Source organism: Populus nigra, chromosome 14 (assembly GCF_951802175.1).
Source record: "Populus nigra chromosome 14, ddPopNigr1.1, whole genome shotgun sequence".
NCBI classification, from domain to species: Eukaryota; Viridiplantae; Streptophyta; class Magnoliopsida; order Malpighiales; family Salicaceae; genus Populus; species Populus nigra.
Window position 1 is genome coordinate 1,847,925 of NC_084865.1, and position 19,401 is coordinate 1,867,325.

The 19,401-nt window shown below is 31.1% G+C and overlaps 1 protein-coding gene across 1 annotated transcript; it reads left to right on the plus strand.

Moving 5' to 3' along the window:
* Positions 1–9,148: 9,148 nt before the first annotated feature.
* On the plus strand, positions 9,149–11,214 carry LOC133672404 (scarecrow-like protein 32). The gene has a single exon (XM_062092810.1). It carries the CDS (start codon positions 9,443–9,445, stop codon positions 10,790–10,792), a length of 1,350 nt encoding a protein of 449 aa, XP_061948794.1. The 5' UTR covers positions 9,149–9,442; the 3' UTR covers positions 10,793–11,214.
* The last annotated feature ends 8,187 nt before the right edge of the window (positions 11,215–19,401 follow it).

Sequence of the window (19,401 nt, forward strand, 5' to 3'; positions counted from 1 at the left end):
GAAAAGGCCTGGAGGAAAAAAACTTAGTTTAGTTTGGGTCAAGCTCTAAACCTGAGTTATTCAGGTTATTTATCGGATCAGACCGGGTTTAATGCTATGCTGCGCTAGAGTTTGTTTTGTTTTTTTTTTTAAAAAAAAGAAATTTCCAGCGTGCAAGAACATCTAACCATGTTGCCTCTTCAATAATATACAATTATCCATGGATGATGCAACTTTTCCCACGATAACTGCAACACGAAACTAATAAAAAACTTGATCAAAACATAAACGGTGTCGGAGAGAACCCGGAAAATGACATCTGCGCAGTAAGATTTTGAGCCTCTGGTTTTTTCATCACTTTGCTAGCCAGTGCTTTGACTGTTTTCTTCTCAGTAGTCTCAGCTGGTTTTCTCCGTCTAAATGAGATCCTCCCGTCTTCCGATATAGCTGAGAGGGCCGGACGCCATGATCCACGTCCTCTTGATTTGCTTCTCCTTCCACTCCCCGGCGCTAGCAGTGTAACATCACCATTAATCACGGTGGTAGCTGCTGCTGCTGCCTGCTCCACCACATCCACACCCTCCACCTCAGGAGCTGCTGCTATTGCCGTGGTTGAGAAGCAACATGAACCCAAGCGTGCTAAGAACTTCATGGTTTCTATCGTATGTTGGTTTCTTGCAAGAGATGAGCTTGGAGACGTCTATAATGGTGCTCAACTACTACAATTTATAGGCAGGATGTGTAGGAGAGCAGTGCTTGTCCTTCCCTTTCGTTTTATAGGAGCAATAAATTTCATCGGTGCTGTTCCTTTCATCAACCAACGCTTTACGCATTCTTTTTCTTTCTTTCTTACAACCCATGTTAATATATATATATATATATATATATATATATATATATATATATATATATATATATATATATATATATATATTTGATAACCAGGGTGTTCCAGCCAGCTGACGCGCACCACGACTAATCCTCGAATCCACTAAACACCCTGCAAGCCCACTAACTAGGTAAGACACCGCGGGAATGACAAGCATGCACGCTAAAACTCGAATCCAGAATGCAAAGATAAAAAAACCTTGTCAAAATTACTGGGCCACAAGGCTCGTGCTATAATTATTATATTTGTTAGTGTGTGTGAATACATGTTATTGGATCAATTTATACTATGTGGATTTGCTTTTAAGAAAATATATTAAGAGTGTGTTTGGCAGTGTAGTTGCGGGTGCTTTTCAAATAACTTTTTGTGCCAAAATGCATGCCAACGATGTTTTTTCATTTTTTAAAAATTATTTTTGACATCAGCACATCAAAACGATCCAAAACATACAAACCATATTAAATTTTAGTAAAAAAAAAATTTCAAATTTTTTGGGAACGCAGCCGTAGCCACGTTCCCAAACGGTGCCTAAAACTTTTCAATATTGTAAATATCCGGTAATTACAATTTGAGGATCATAAAAAACAAATTGTTTATTATAAGCTTGTATAATATTTACAAGCATCTAAATCCAAAAGACATGAGCCCAATTTTTCTAGCGATAAAAAGATTTTGATAGCATATTATTATTGAAATGTAAAGGAAGCTTACATGTGAAAATTATTTCTTCAATGTTTGGGGAAAATGATCTAACGAGTAAACTAATTATAAAAATAAATAAATTAATTAATGAATAAACAATGTGACCACTAGATTACAAAATCTTATTTTATTTATTGTAAGATATATATATAAGAAACCCTTTATTATCTGCTCTTTATCGTTTAATTAATTAAAAAATTTCTCTAATGTTTATTCATTTACTTAATTAGTGGTTTGGAATTAAAATTAAACCTGTTTTTTTATTAAAATTTAAAAAATTTTAGTTTTAAATTAGTTATTTTTAGTGTTTTTAAATTATTTTGATTTGATGATCTTAAAAATAGATTTTAAAAAATAAAAATATATATTATTTTAATATATTTTCTAACTTAAAAAAACTTTCAAAGCAGTATGCTAAAACCATTATGTAAATTCATCAAATCATACCATGTGATTCATGACTTGAATAGAATCTTTCTTTTAATTTTTTTTAATTTTTTTGTGGAGGAAAGATCATGATGATACATGACAGAATATCACTTCCATGCTGGCTATTTGGTTTTAAAATGTTGATAGAGACCATATTGATGTATGGGGGTACGTACCAGCTGATATATGTATATATATGTGGCGTATTGAAGAGGGAAATATATGGCCTGCCGGAGATGAAAGGGAAAGAGATGTACATGCCTTCTTCTTGTGGTGGTTTTGTCACTTGGCTTTACATCATGTGGTGGAGCCTTCATATGCCCTGAATTCGGTGGAATCAATTGTGTCCTGTGATCAATGAATTTCATTCCCACATTATTATTATGGATGGATGATTTGAATTTCATGAAAGATAGGTAAGAACATACTTATTTATTGGTACTACAATTTATTTATATATAATTTGATTTAATTTTGACATGGAAAAGCTAACTTGAGAATACTCTTACTATAATTCTTTTATCTTAATTATTAATATCCCTGTAAAAAAAATTAAAACCTACTAGTTTTTTTTACCTTAAAACCATACTTTAAAATAAATAAATAAATAAACGGATCGAGAGGGATGTTGTTGTTTCAAAACTTTATAGGTCTAAAAATTATTTTACAGTCAAAATACAAACATAAAAAATTGATCAAAACCCACTTAACTTAAATGCTCTTCCTTAAAAAAAACAATATATATATATATATATATATATATATATATATATAAAAAAGAAAATCTTGTATTTTATGAAAGGTTTTTGAATTTATAAAATATTCAAATTAAAAGCTTTTTTAGATTAATTTTTTATTATTTCATAATTTATTTTAAACAAATCAATGTTTTATGTTAAAATCCTTCTCTTTCCACACCGAGAACGTAAGATCTCTTGGATTCAATTGAAATCCCTGTACGAGCTCTCAAACCATTATGGTTAGGATCAATGGAAACCGAACGAAAGAAAGACAGCTGCTTGAGTCGAATCTTTGAGCTCAAATATACCTATTATCCATGTTCTTTAAAAATAAAATTTTAACAGATGTTTTTGCATTTCCTTACCGTCCTCAAATTAGTATTTCATGGGTCCATTTATTACTATGGGACATAAATTCAGTCCAAACATTGAGGAAGAATGTGCAAGGATTGTTGCAGAGGCAAATATCTGTGCATTTGAGTTGCCAGAACTGTACTGATGGAATATCTATTTACTTGTCAATTTTGCGCTACAATCGAAATATGGAATTTGTGGCTTCAATATCTTGTCCACAGAATTCTTTCCGACAATCAAAGCCAGAGGGAAAACTTGCTCTCCCAGCTAGGCGAGCAAAATACCAATGGCATTGGCCCACGAAGAATCCAGAGAATGCATTCTCACAAACTAGAAGATGACAGCAAGTCCATCTCGAAATGTGTGGCAAAACAATGGACGTCGACGAAAACTCTCTGTTGTCTGGTTGCTTTCACTCCATTTATATTTGTTGGGCTTGAGAGGGATCATACTTGCACATTCAGACAATTTAGCGAAGCCATTGATTAGTAGAATATTCGACAGATTTGGTTATTTTCATAGTCATCACACCTGTATCAAGATTTGATTTGACCTAAAACTTGTATGGTGAATTGGTAGGGTAAACTCACGGGCTAACTTGAATATGTTAAAAAATTGGTGTCGATTTGAATTTATTTTTAAATAAAACTACATTGTTTGTATAAAAAAATAAATTTTTTTAAAAAACAAATGCATGCTAAACAAAAATTAAAAATAATTTTTTTCAAGTTGACCAAAACAGATTTTATTATGGTTTAGTTAGGTCAATTAAATCGTGGGTAAATCAATCAAGTTATCCAAGTTTATCCGGTTTAATTCATAAATTAACTTACCATTTAAATTAATGCATATTAAATAAAAATTAAAAATAATTTTTTTTAAAATTAACTAAATCAGATCTCATCATAATTTAATTAAATCAATTAAATTATGGATATCTGAGCTTATTCGATTTAATTTATAAATGGACTCATTTATTTGAAGAGTTATGAGTTGATTAAGTTAGGTTATGGGCTTATGATCTAATTGTTTCTTTGATGAAAGCTGACCTAGACGAAGTGATAATTAAACATAAAAATTGTTTTCCATTAAGTTAGCTTTCCAATGCTGTCATAAATATATTGAGCCTGAAGAAGTTCATCAAATTTTCTCGATAAGAGAATTCTTTATTACTGTACACAATAATCCCTCCATTTCAAACAGCACCAGCAAACTGGTGCGAAAGATGATTAATTCAAGGACAAGAGTTAACACAAAAATGGATTTAAGATCCGAATTAAATAAATCAAATCGTGTAATTTGTAATTAATTAGTGCTACCATTATAAAAATAATTGTATTAGTTCCACCAGAACAAAGGAATATACATACAAATATTTTCCACATCAATAAATATCAGCATGATTTAAACTTTTATACAGCATTTGACAGAACTATATATATAAATAATACCTCAAATTAAAGCGTGCATGCATGATTAAGGTGTCGTCCATGTCACTAGCTAAAGACATGTAAATTAATTTGGAAGTTGTCAAAGCATAATTAAGAGCATCAAGTCGTCAATCACTAAAAGTTAATACCTCCATTAAAAAAAAATCAATTTGATCATGAAGCCCTTACGCTTAAGACAACCATTACAAGTTATATCATTGTAAATCCCAATATGAGAAGTACGGCATTTGACTCAAGAAATTCAAATTCTGAAAATAGCAAGCCTCTCTCTCTCTCTCTCTCTCTCTATATATATATATATATATATATATATATATATATATACATACACTTTCTGTACAATTGGTTTCCAATTATATGTAATGACAAAGCATATGGAATGATAAATTCTTGGAAGTAATTAAAGTTTGGGTGGAAATCACTATGTTCTTGCCAGTTTTATATTTTCGATTCAAGTCAGCTTATGACAATATTCCAAAAAAGTACTCTTCTATCAAGTGGAATAGGTGCTTTCATTGTCCGATTGAATTTTTTTTTTTTAGGCAAATCCTTCAAGTAATGCACTAGTTATTCATGCATAATTCCTTGGAGCACATTCTGGAAAAAAAAAAAAAAACCTCCTTTGACCACACCTTTGATAAAGAACAAAATAGAGTTCAAGGTTTTTGGTTTTGTTCTTTCCGAGTTCCCATATGTCTGGAAATAGCGAGGACATGCTCGATCGTTTATTAATTGCAATGATCTGTTAAGCATTAATTGAAGAGCTGTCCAGTTTAAAACCTTTAGTGACAATTAGTTTGTTTTTGGGTGTAAAAATGTTTTTGAAATAATTTTAATTTTTTTTATTTTAAATTATATATATATATATATTATTTTGATATGTTGATATTAAAAATAAATTTTAAAAAATAAAAAATATATTATTTTAATGTATTTTCAAACTAAAAATATTTTAAAAAGCAACTGCTACTATAATATTAAATAGGGTTTTAGAATCTGTTTTTTTTTATATTTTGAAAATATTTTAAAAAATAATTAATTTTTTTTATTTTAATAATTTAATAATCTTAAATTTAAACTTGGCCAAGAAACTAGCTAGGAGCTCTATCTGTCTACGTTCATGTGATTTTACGTTAGTGAGTTTATATTTCAATTTCAACTAGCACTTATGTGAGGCCTCCTTTCTTCCAGATATTTTAGATTCGAGTCTCTCTCTTATACTGAAAAGGAGTCATGTGACCATGAGATTGGGATGATTTAAAATTTTAAATAGGCTGAGTTCGAGAGTCTATTTGGTATTATTATAATAATAATTTTTTAAAATATTTTTCATTTTAAAATATATAGAAATAATATTTTTAATATTTTTAAATTTATTTTTAATAATAGTACATCAAAACAATTTTAAAAAATAAAAAAAATTAAAGCAAAGAAAATAATAAATAATTTAATTTTTTTCAAAAATATTTTTGAAATGTAAAAATAAACATGTTCTGAATCAAGAGTGAGAAAGTGAAAAATTGATATTTTTATAATTACTTGAATTATCATATTTCTTTTTTCCTTACCTGCATTTGTTTTACCTGATCAAGGAATTAGGATGATTTAGATAACCTGATTTTTTTTTACCTATATTATCCCATTAAATTTATGGAAAATACTAAACAAAATTAAAATTAACCAGTCCCAATTACGCCCAAGAAAAGTTTTGACCAACCAAATTTTGGTCTAAGAAAAGCTAAAAGCCGTTTGAAAATTTATATAAAAAGATATATGATTTGGGTACTCGGATTTTTTTTAGTATTATCCAAATTATTTCATGAATATGAAGATCCCATGTCTCAAAAAAGTTTTATATTAGTTATCCGAATTGGTTCCACCTTTAGGTAACTAAAACTACTTGAATAAAATCTTAAATGCTAATCATACTAATTATGTAATTTTGGCTACTTGATTATCCATCATTGTTAATTAATAATGGGCATGTATGCTTTATTATACAGTGTTTGATATCATGGTATAAGAGTTTTTTAAAAAACTATTTTTTTATTTAAAAAAATATTAAAATTATTTTTCATTATTTTTTACATCAATATATTAAAATTATAAAAAATAACTAAAATAAAACATCAATTTAATATTTTTTCAATACTAATATACTTTTAAAAATAAAAAAACAAAACAGCAATTACCGTAATCCACAAATTTAGCTGCTACAGCTCCTACTCATCAAACTTTATGGCGTTGCTATTGAAATTGAGCTCCATCATTTTATTGTTTTGATCGATTTTGATGCTTAAAAAAATATCTGTTCATGCACTGTTAATCACGGAGACAAGACTAATTAGTAATTTTATCAAAGGAAAATCGGAGACATGACTGTAGAACAAACAAAGCAAAAGCTACCCTTTGCCAGTGATGGAAAGCTCCATCGAAATCAAAGGATTCTTACTGGATTTTCTTGTAAAAGTGACAAAGACGTATCCTCATGTGTGGCAAAGCACTACAGCTTTGCTGAAACAGATAATTCGTTCGAAATGTTAACGAGACAAGTTATGTAATTTCAAATCAGAATCATTGCATCTATCTATATTTCTCTCTCTCTCTCTCTCTCTCTCCAGTCTAATCATGTTTTTAAAATTTCTTTCAGTTTTATATTTTTAATATAACAATACAAAAATAAATTAACATTTTAATCAACTAGTTATCTTCATCCCCCTTAAAATTACAGCAGAAGTTATGACTGGTCAGGTTATGTCATGAAAGCTAGAAATGTTCATACAGCAATTACGAAGTACAGCTTGTTGTCATGTTTGATTTGCACCAAGTTACGCAGGAAATTATTTCTTGCTTTATTCGAAAGACGCACTCGATTACAAGAAAAAACTTCGAGCTTTCCAAAACGATGTGCAGAAAGAAAGCTCACGTAAGAGCTAAGACATGATGAGAGAGAGGAGGAGGCCAGAAATTGAATCCATCAAACAGAATAATCAAATCATTTGATCATATTCTGTGACATCCAAAAACCGCCATAATTTCTCAGCTTTGTCAAATCATAAACTGTCTTTGGTACAACTTTGTTGGCCTGGGTCATACGGACAAGAATTAATTTCTTGAAATTTGTTCCAAATGATAGACCAAATAAAGCACGAGAAGTCCAAGCAATTTTCTTTTTTGGTGTGTATACATCAATTCATATTTATAAACGCCACTCAGTGGGATTTTCCCGTCTTTAATTAATGGTGCAGTAATTATTATTTTTTAAAATATTATTTATTTAAAATATGTAACTCTAATCATGAGATCGAAAAACTTTATAAAAAATAAATTAAAATAATTTAAAAAAATAAACCAAAAAAAAAGGTTCATGGTAAAGTTTAATGCATCCTCATTTAGTTTTTGTTAAAATTTCTCTTTTTCCAACACCATATGTATCGTTCCACACGCATCTTCCTATACTCTAATCCCTAGTGATGAGGGTTAATTTTTGGCACAACCTGAATCTCATATCTGAAAAGCTCGTGGGAAAGTTTTATGGTGATGGGCATGGACTATGGAGTCACGTTTTATAACACCCTAAATTCATTCTTGTGGGAAGAGGTCTAGTTTGTCTTTAGTTGTGGCATTACACGGTACAAGAAACAAAGTTTATCTCATATGCATCATTGTATACCTGAAAGAATGGAAATGAAAGGTAGCCATCAATCACTAAACTCAATGGCCAAAAAAACAAAAAAACATTAATTAAACCTATTAATTAGTCATCGGATTTTGTCTTAATTGGCATTCCATTGCCTTAAATTCGACAAAAGAGTGGCCGGCTAAGACAACTTTCTTAACCTATGCTCTGCCTATGTAGTAAGAAATCACAACAATCACTAGATTAGAGAAAATGAGTGGGGAGGATAATTAGCAATAGGCCAAAATAGCTTATATAAGCTGCAATATCAATCCAAATTAGACCGTATATAATTATATATCCTTCTTAATGGGAGTTTAACAAACGTTAAGTAACCCACATGAGGCAAAATATAGATAATCCTAGGTGTCCTTGACCCGGCATAGATGATTAATTTATCTCTTCTTTGTTAGCTAGTTTAGCTTGATCTCAGCTACATGTATATAGCACATGCAGATATCCTTTATGATGAATGGAACAAGGGTTTAGACCAGTACTCTACATAAATTGATGGTAAAAATTATGCATGTGTGTTTATGCCCTCATTTCAGTAAGGAAAAGATAGTAAAAACTAAAAGAAAGTGAAAGTGAAAGTGCAGTGTTTGTCTGCGCATGATGAATGGAACAAGGGTTTAGACCAGTACTCTACATAAATTGATGGTAAAAATTATGCATGTGTGCTTATGCCCTCATGGATACCTTTCACCTTTCATTTTCAGCCATGTCTTTGATTTCAGTAGGGAAAAGCTAGTAAAAACTTAAAGAAAGTGAAAGTGCTGTGTTTGTCTGCATTCTACTTAACCCTGGCTATCTGTTGTCATTTTAATGACTCAAGGTTCATTTATGTGTGATTTTTCGGCTCCATGCTATATATATATGGTTCAAGTAGCAGATAAACTAGCTCTTAACTCCCCCCTCTCTCTGTCTCTCTGCAAATCCCAACATGTTTATAGCACTAAAGTTAGCTATAGATGGATTTGCTAAACACAGACCTCATCTTTCTTGAAGAACTTTGGATCCACAAATAGATAAAACCTAGCTCTTCAATCCCAACTACCAATATTCATCAGACAAGTGTAAAAAATGAACAAATCCAAAGGGCTTTCCTCTCTAGCATCCTCTTAGTTTTCTTTTGAAGCTACCACACCTTCCATGCACGTTAATTAAAATCAACAAAAACCCTAACACTTCTTCTTTATTAGATCTCCTTTTGTTAGCCATGAAAACTGAACTGAGAGGAAACAGTAATACCTCCATTTCTCTACAAAATCCTAGTCTCTTCAACAACCCTCAAAGCTCTCTCTCCGGTGCACTTAAAGGGTGTCTTGGTAGCCTTGATGGAGCCTGTATAGAGAAGCTTCTACTTCATTGTGCTAGTGCCTTAGAACACAATGATGGGACTTTGGCTCAACAAGTGATGTGGGTGCTCAACAATGTTGCTTCTTTGGTTGGTGACCCTAACCAAAGGCTCACTTCTTGGTTTCTTAGGGCACTTATCTCCAGGGCATCCAAGGTTTGTCCTACCGCGATGAATTTTGATGGTAGCAGCACAATTCGGAGGAGGAACATGCCTGTCACCGAGCTTGCCGTGTACGTTGATCTTATCCCTTGGCACAGGTTTGGATTTTGTGCGTCAAACAGTGCTATTTTGAAGGCAATTGAAGGTTACTCTAAAGTTCATATCTTAGATTTTAGCATCACTCATTGTATGCAGTGGCCTACTCTTATAGATGCTTTAGCTATAAGGCCCGAAGGTCCTCCTTCACTTAGGATTACAGTTCCCTCTTGTAGACCACCAGTCCCTCCTTTTCTTAATGTATCATGTCAAGAAGTTGGTCTCCGTTTGAGCAATTTCGCCAAATATAGGGATGTTCCTTTTGAATTCAATGTGTTTGATCATGACCCATCTTCTTTTGCTTCAAGTGAAATTATGTCCCAGGAATCTTCTCGTGACTTTCATTTCGAGTCATTGTTGAATCACTTGACTCCTACAATGCTAGACCTTAGAGACGATGAGGCCTTGGTGATAAATTGCCAAAACTGGTTAAGATACTTGTCTGATGAGGAAAAGGGAAATAGTGTTCAAAATTCTTCCTTAAGAGACGCTTTCCTTTGTACAGTAAAAGGTTTCAATCCTTGTATTGTAGTTGTTGTCGATGAAGATTCTGATTTAAGTGCACCAAGCCTCTCTTCCAGGATCCCTACTTGCTTCAATTTTCTATGGATACCATTCGATGCTTTGGAAACTTTCTTACTTAAAGATAGTAGCCAAAGGATGGAATATGAGTCTGATATTGGTCATAAAATCGAAAATATTATCAGTTTTGAAGGGGCTCAAAGGATAGAGAGATTAGAATCTGGGATTAAATTAGCACAAAGGATGAAAAATGCAGGGTTTTCAAGCGTTCCATTCTGTGAAGACACAATTGGTGAAGTTAGATCCTTGCTAGAAGAGCATGCTAGTGGGTGGGGCATGAAAAGAGAAGAAGATCATATGCTGGTGCTCACATGGAAGGGCCACAACTCAGTTTTTTCCACAGCTTGGGTTCCAAATGGTTTACAGGATTAAATGGGTCTGGATTACTTGACGATAAAATGTCAAAACAATGTGGCATAAGCGGCTACATAATCTGGGGCAAGATGGTGACGGGGTTGGTTAATTTAATTTTCTTCCTCTAAGAAGGTCCAGATGAAGATCATGCAATGACAAAGAGAATTGCTTTCCCTCTTTGTCAAGAGGCTACCTATGGGCCCAAGACAAGTAGGGCATGCATCGGCAGTATTTTGAGAATGACCTCATGTTTACCTATGTATTTTCTCTCTGGGCATGAGCACATGGAAAAGCAAAGAGAGAAATGTACATTTTGTCTTTGCATCAGACAAAATCCTCTGTCACTTTGTTTTCCCATCCTTGTGTTTAAAGAGGTTTGAAAATAACTTGCTAGCATACCTAGCCCTTTCTTAATCAACATTGCTGTTATTTGTCCTTGATATCTTTTTTTCTTTTTAATTCTATCTTCTAATTTTTCTTCTTTCAATTGAGTCCTTTTTGGCTTTTTTTTAATCAATTTTATCCTTCAACTTTTAGTTAATTTTGAATTGATATTCATAACTTATTTTGATTTGTTTTTTATGGGATTATTGTTGTCTCAAACAAACATCTTAATATTTAGTTGGTGGTTAATTTTGCTAGCATATATTTTTGTTATCATATCATTAAGTGGAATATAGTTTAAAAAAACAAAGTTATTAAACTCAATGGAATTTATAATTCAGGTTACAAGTTTGGTGAGTTAATTTTAAAATTTGGTTCGATTTAATATGTCATTTTTTCAATATGAAAAAAAATATATCATCTCGATATTTTTTTAATGTCAAACAACTCTTTTTATCTATCATCCAAGTTATTTTGGACTTGTCAAGTCTTTTGAGTCATATCAAAACAACTCTTACACCATTTAATTTGAAATTCATACTAGATAAGAAGTTGAATCGAGAATTTTTAAAATTAACTTTTTAGATCGGATTTAATAACATTACTTTGATCCAACCCGTAACACAGTGTTAGCTAAGAAACTAATATTGTCTAATTCTAGTTAAATATCTCCTGAACGAACATTTTCAATTTTGATATGGAGAAGGTGGGAAGCCTTAATGTTTATATACTCTTAGTTTTCTAAGCTAAGCACTCTATCTACACGCAATCATGGTTGAAAGATGGTATCTATTATGGGAATCATAAAACTCAAACAATGTTCTACTTAATTGCAATTTATTGTTGCTCGTTAATGAGCTTCAACTCAAATCATCATAATATTCAAGTTTGCAAACCATTCCATTGCACACTAGTTAGTTTTTTGCTAATTCATACTACACTTATCTCACCAAGTGGATTTTAATTTTCAAAAAATGAAAAGCATTTTTCAACTTGATATATATTTCCTTGCATGCTACAACTTAGAACGCCAATAGTTACAGTCAATTTAGGGTTGCAAATCAAGGTTCTTGAAAGAATTCTAATGAAGCCAAAGGGAATGCATGGCTCAAATATCGGGAAACAAAGAGGAACACTTTACCTACGTTTGAGTGACCAGTCACCTCCAAGCCCCAGATGTACAGCTAATTGGATGTGGCAAGACAAGATGAGGAATGTGATACCTGAGTCTCAACTCTTGTCACTTCATCAAATGGCATAAAGCACAGAAGACACAAGACAAAATCTTGGGCTCTTCAAGGAGAAACAAAGAGGGTAAACTATATTTTGGTCCCTATAAATTCATCAATGTTCCATTTCCCTCAACATAGTTTAAACCTCTCAATGCTATCTCTAGCTAGAGTTTTTAAAATGTTTCAATTTTGCCTTTTACTACTAAATAACCAACAAAAAGTTGATCTTTTTCATATTTTTGTTTTATTTACTTTTTTTCTCCTTTCTTTTCCTCTTAAATCCCCCTACATATTATAATTTCCCATAAAAACCACTAAATAACTTTTTAAAAAAAAAAACTCAAGAATCAAATTAAAATAGTTAAATATTTAATAAACATAAGTAAAAATGGAATATTTTGAAAATTAGATGGGTAACATTGAGAAATGGCATGGTCATCAAGATATAATTAAGAACTTAGACGCTAGATTACCAGATTAATTCAAGATTATTAATAACAATTACCAGTTATAATTATTAATAACCCGAGGTAAAAAAAAAATTCAAACACCATATCAAATCAAGTTCCACCTAAGAGTCAAACATCAAAAACAAACAAATTGATCAAGCCATAAGAACTATAATCTGTTACCAGGAAAACGATCGAAAAGTAAAATTTTATCTTCTTGAAAAGATCCAAAATCAAGTTTTTTAATCCAAACTGTAACTCCAATCTTTGTATCTACTGTTTCAGTTTAGAAATATATGTAAATATACGTAACTTGAGATGGCATTCAACTTCGATAATTTTAACAAGACTCCACTTGCTGCTCTCCATAAAGAACAAGCTCTTTCAAACTTTTTGAAAAAAAAAAGTGTCAGTGCACTTATGGGCTACTGTTGAATCTGGATATAAAAAAGCTCTCCGTACTGTTAATTTGGGTAGGCTAAAGAGATGGGCTTACGTTATTGAGTGCAGAACTTTCTCTCCCTACACGTCAAAGCTCTCAAACTATAGGAAGTTGTACTAGATAAGTGGGCTGCAGCGTGCAGGCTATCTATTTATTTATTTTTATATAGAAAAGATATGTAAATATTTTTTAATAAATAAATAAATATAAAATTTTCATCATTAACCCGAATAAGTTTAGTAAACTCGGTTAATTTAATAATATAACTAGAAAATAAGATATTGACAACAAATAAAATAAATAAATTAAAAAACAACAACGATTCAATTATGAAAAAGATGAATGTTTGTAAATATTATGAAAATATATTTTTACAATATTCCTAAAACATCTCAATTGTAACAGCCCGGCCCAACTTGCTATATATTGTCTGATTTGGGCCTTACCGTCCTCACGGTTTTGTTCCTGGTGACGCACGAGCCCACTTCTGAGCCTGACGCCCCAAAACGCGTATGACAAGTTAGCAACCAGCACTCTTAATAAGGCCAGCCACCACTCTCTCACCCACCGATGTGGGATCTTACAATCCACCCCCTTTAAGGAGCCCAATGACCCCGTCGGCACAACCGGACAGCCAGTGAGGTCGGCTCTAATACCAAATGTAACAGCTCGGGCCAACTTGCCATATATTGTCCACTTTGGGCCTTACCGCCCTCGCGGTTTTGTTCCTGGTGACGCACGAGCCCACTTCTGAGCCTGACGCCCCAAAACACGTATGACAAGTTAGCAACCAGTACTCTTAATAAGGCCAGCCACCACTCCCTCACCCGCCGATGTGGGATCTTACATCAATGATCTTATTTGTTAACAAATTAAAAATTAATGAGAATAAAATAATTGCATAGAAATAAAAAAAATATGAATCTCAATTCCCAATAAATAAAATGACGAATGTAAAATTAAAAAAAAAAACATTGACCCGAGTCTGCTTGAGCCATCACATAGTTGAATCCTTAAAAAATACATCCTCTGAAAGAACCGAACATAATAATTTTTCATCATCCGACTTGAGCCAAAATCAAACCTAATCTATAACTTTATAGGATTGGGATAAATTTGTGGAAAGAAGACCGAATAAAATCATGAAATTCAATTTTCAAACCAACCTCATATTGAAGAGAAGAGGGGGAGCAAGATGAACCTTTTAAATCCATGATCGAGACATGATATTGGGATAACACTATAGAAATAGAAGGTAAAAAAACAAAGAATACTAATTTTCAATGACCCTAATGATGATTGATGAAATAAAAAAAATTAAAAATGATTGAGGTCAAATAGGTCCAACCTTCAGAACTTGTAACACAGATCATGAGGTTGAATCACCTTATAAAAGGCAAACCTGAAAAAATAACAATATAAAATCCCACTAGCCAAAATAATTAAGGATAAACTTGAAAAATTAAATTAAACAAAAAGGATACAAAAGAGAAAATACAGATTTTAAAAAAACTAGAACCAAACTTGACACGAAAAGAAAATCAAATCAAATCATAAATGATGAAATTGAAAAACATATTCAATTAAGAAAATGATAAGAAAAAATAAAAATAAGAATCAAAAGAATGAGGATCAAATTTGATGTATAAATCAAATGTTAATGGATGAAACTGAAAAAATAATAATTCAATAAAGGATTCAAGACCAAATACATGCAATTAAAATAATAAAGACCAAATTAACCTTGTAAATGATTCAACAACAAATAAATTATAATAAAAAAATAAGGACCTAATTTGACTCAACAAATAAATAACTAGATATTTTTTTCTTGCAATGACTATAATGTTTTCTAGGAGAGGAGAGAGGAAAGGGGGAGGGAAGAAAAAACATGCAGTCCAAGCTTAATCGCTTATCCTTTAACAACACGCACCTCACCTTTGTGATATATAGAAACGGTGAGTGCATTGAACGTAATCGCTGACAACGATATTCAAAGTTGTTTTGGCATCTCACGCACCAATTATTTTTTAATTTAAATAATATTTAATATATATTAAAAGACTCAATTACTTCTAATTCCACGTGAAGATAATAATAAAAAGAAACAAACAGAATGGCATTATATCCAAAGCTAAAAAAAATTATTTTTAGGAGCATTTAAGTGATTGTACGGAAAAAAAGCCAAAAAGCCCCTTGTCCAAAGAAAAACTTTTTTAAAGTATAATTTAGTAGTTAATTATATTGTGCATTAAAGATATATAAATACCACCTAAACCTTTCCTCTCCTATAATAATTAACGAATCTTGTGAAAATAACTTTCTTACCTCTAAATTCAAATTAAAAGAGTTCGCTTTCTAAGATAAAATAGTAATTTCATAATAAAATGTAAGTATGTGGACAATAATTATATGAGCTATTTTAGGTTTTTGTACAAGTATTCTCCCCTTCTTCTTTCTTGATCGTGAACACCACATGATTTACCTACCATTTTGTGACATCATATATAGATGCATTTAGAAGTTGATGGAATATTTTGTTAGGTCAATTTCACTGATCACCTCCCAGCTGCAGCTCCCACTTGTATCCTGTACATATCCCTTTGTCGCACTATGAAAATTATGCCCAGAAACTGCAAAGCATTAATTGAGAAGACTTGAAGGTCAATGGATCTACCGTTTCTATCTTGTAATTGGACAAGTAAAATGGAAGAACTTTGACAATGTTCAACAGTATCGGATCAATTTGCAGCCCAGTTTGGCACTCTCTTCCCCACATTAACTAGAACAGCTACAGAAAGAAAAAGGAAAAAAAAACAGAAGGAACAAATCCTAATTTTCTATCTTACGACGGTGAACAAACTTTTGGGTTGGGTTTGATTCGGAATATAAGATGAAAGAGATAGATACATGGTAAAAAAAAATGTCAAATTAGTGAAAATAGAGACTAAAATCATTTTTGTCATTGTTTTAGGAATAAAATGAGAGGAACTTTTTATAAGTTTTTTTAGAAGATTTCAATGTGTTTAGTATTGTGATGCATGATGTTTTTAATTTAAAAATATATTAAAATATATTTTTTTATTTTTTTAATTTGTGATAACAACACATCAAAATTATTAAAAATATATTAATTTAATATTTTTGAAGTAAAACATACTTAAAAGCAGAAATTATGGACGCCCCAACACTTAGTAAAAATAAAAGGAACTTTAAATCAAAAGAAATGAAGAAAGTATTAAGATTATCAAACTAAAACGCAATTAAAAACAGAAATTATTGCATTTCCAAATGAAATAATAAGATTATGAAACTTAAAATTATTTAAAAATAAAAGTTACTACACTTTCAAATAATTACTAAAAATAACAAACAATTACTAAAAATAAAAAGAAAAGAAGAGAGTATTAAGATTATGAAACTTGTTGTAAGGTTAATCCACAGTCCATTCCCAAAGTACACATACTTTGGGCAGAAATATAATATAATGCTCAAGTTTGAAATTTGAAACAATTATGGGATAAATCCAAGACAAAAGAGAAAGGCTCCTTCCTTTTTGTTGCCACTTCCTCTGCTAAAATCTTGCAAATAATTGGCTTTGTCTTTCCAAAGGGTAACATAAAGATCCCACAAATATGATTTAATTTATATAAATAACCTGCAAATCTAGAGATAACCTTCCTTGGAAAGATCAATCCCAGATTTGATAGCAATGTTCTAACTCCTCGCAAAAAAGAAAATGACACCATGAGTTTATAATTGATCGAGTTTGAGTCTGTTAGTGCCAGTTTTCATATTGTATTTTTTGCATAAAAAAATAAATTAATGTTTTTTTTTTATGATTTTGATGTGTTAATATTAAAAATAAAAAAAATATTATTTTAATATAATTAAAATATACTTTTAAAAAATATGATAATTTTGGATGCCATGCCCTGCCATACAAAAATTCTAAGTAATAATTAAAAAAACATTATTTCCTAATTTCTCTCTCTCTTTCAAGATTTCTAATTAAAGAGGATTTTTCTTTTGTCTTTTTTATTCCCCTTGACTCTGAAATTTTTTCAAATAGATTTTCAAGAGGAAGTTTCAGGTTTAAACTAAAAAAATAAATATTTTCGGAATTAAATCTATAAATTAAATAATTAAAAAATACCCATTTAATGTCATTGTTTTATTTCTATAAATAATGATATCGGTATTATTGAAAGAAAAGGATTACTGCTATCGCTGAAATATTTTTTTTATATAAAAAAAGAGAAAAAGTTAAAAGGGCAATGAGTAATTTACACTTTTGCAGATGAACGACGTCGGTTTGAGTCTGCTTTAGGATTCCAAAGGGAGATGATTGGCTAATGATTCCAGCAGGATCAATTTTGTTTGACGGTTCATCATGAGTTCCAAAAGATAATCAAGTTTGGTCTCTTCAAAATCAGAAGAAAATGCCCTAAATATTCCAACGAAATACCAGACATGCCACTGGTCTTTGAAAGTTGACTGAGCTAACGTGTCATCTTGTCATAATTATTGGGATCCCAAAAGGTTGATCAGACACCGCAGATAAAAGCCTTGCATGGGGGTAAAAGTGTCATTGACCATAATGAGTCACGTTACTCCCGTTTCTCTTATCCTCAAAGAAGGTTGAAAGTTAACGGAACGGAAGAGCTGTGCGGTGCTTGCTTCTTGGTGCCGTACGAGGATGTCTTACCTTTTTGTGCTGCCTAAAACATGGAATTGAATCCCACCGTTCCAATGTGAGATCCATCATTTTTGGAGAGTTTTTGAGAGTACTTTGTTTCTTAAAATATTTTTTTTATTCGTGTATTAAAATAATATCTTTATTCCCGAGACTTGTTCTATTCAAATTGATTTTGTAAGGTGTAATTAGTACTACTTTATTAGTTATTTTTTAAACATATATATATATATATATATATATAAATAAATACAAGTAAAAAAAAGAACTTTTAAATAAAGATATTCTTGTTATTTTTTAAGATGGATTCAAAAAGTATCTAATAATACTTAACTAATTATTATCTTAAAATTTTGTAAATGAGTTATGTGTATTGATTTTACAATTATATGATTTTTATTTACTCACATCTATAAATATACCACCAATTATCATGCAAATTGCTTGTTATAGTCATTTAACCATCTCACTAACTATGATTATTTAAGTGGTTCAACATTTATTTTTTTTCAATAAAGTTTTGTGAATTTAGCACACCATTAATAAAAAAGTTTTATTTCTTAATAGACCGATTTAACTCAATCGGATTAATCATGGGGATTTAAACTAAAAAAAAATTATCTCATAATAAGTAAGGTAATGCTTCACCATCAACGTTGCCCTCGAAAGAGTGCAAGCAATCTTCGAACTAAAATCCCTGCTAGGATCCACACAAGATTAACATCGTCAATGGGAAAATAAACAGGTAAAATCCATCGACGACAGAGCAAACAGAGGGGCTTTTTGCAGCCCTACTTCTTGGGGACCAGTGGAAAAAGACTCGAGTCCACCCTCACACCCTTCCAAGAGAAAGGTCCAAACAGAGAGGATTCAGTCGTTATCCGGCACACCTCAGGTGCCCACATAACACATGGAACGGAACCTCAATTCTCAAATGAAGTTTAAGAAATAGGAGTTCTTATGGCATTGGTGTCCTTTGTCTTTTATCCCATCGCAAAAAAATATTCTCTAGTTATTGTGTCTATCTAGAAAGTATTGTTTTTGTCATCTAATCTGATCTTTAAATATGTTTTTCACACAATTTTTTGAATAAAAAAATATTTTTTTCAGTGTTTTTTTTTTATATAATTTTGATGTATTAATATTAAAAATTAAAAAATATTATTTTAATATTATTTTTAATTAAATTTTTTAAAAGCTCTTAACACCGTATTACATGATAGATACGCATTCCTATATCATTTAACTGCATTCAAAGGAATTTAATAAATTCATTTTAATAATCATAACTCAAAACATAAACATTTTAGACTCCTGTGGTTAATTATATATATAAAGTAATCTACATGGTGTGATCTAGCACAGTGATTTTTTTCTTACTAAAACATAAAATATAGAGACTTGTGAGATACAGTAAGATAGAA

Coding starts and splice junctions, on each gene's coding strand:
- LOC133672404 (XM_062092810.1), top strand. CDS start 9,443: ATGAAAACTGAACTGAGAGGAAACAGTAATACCTCCATTTCTCTACAA.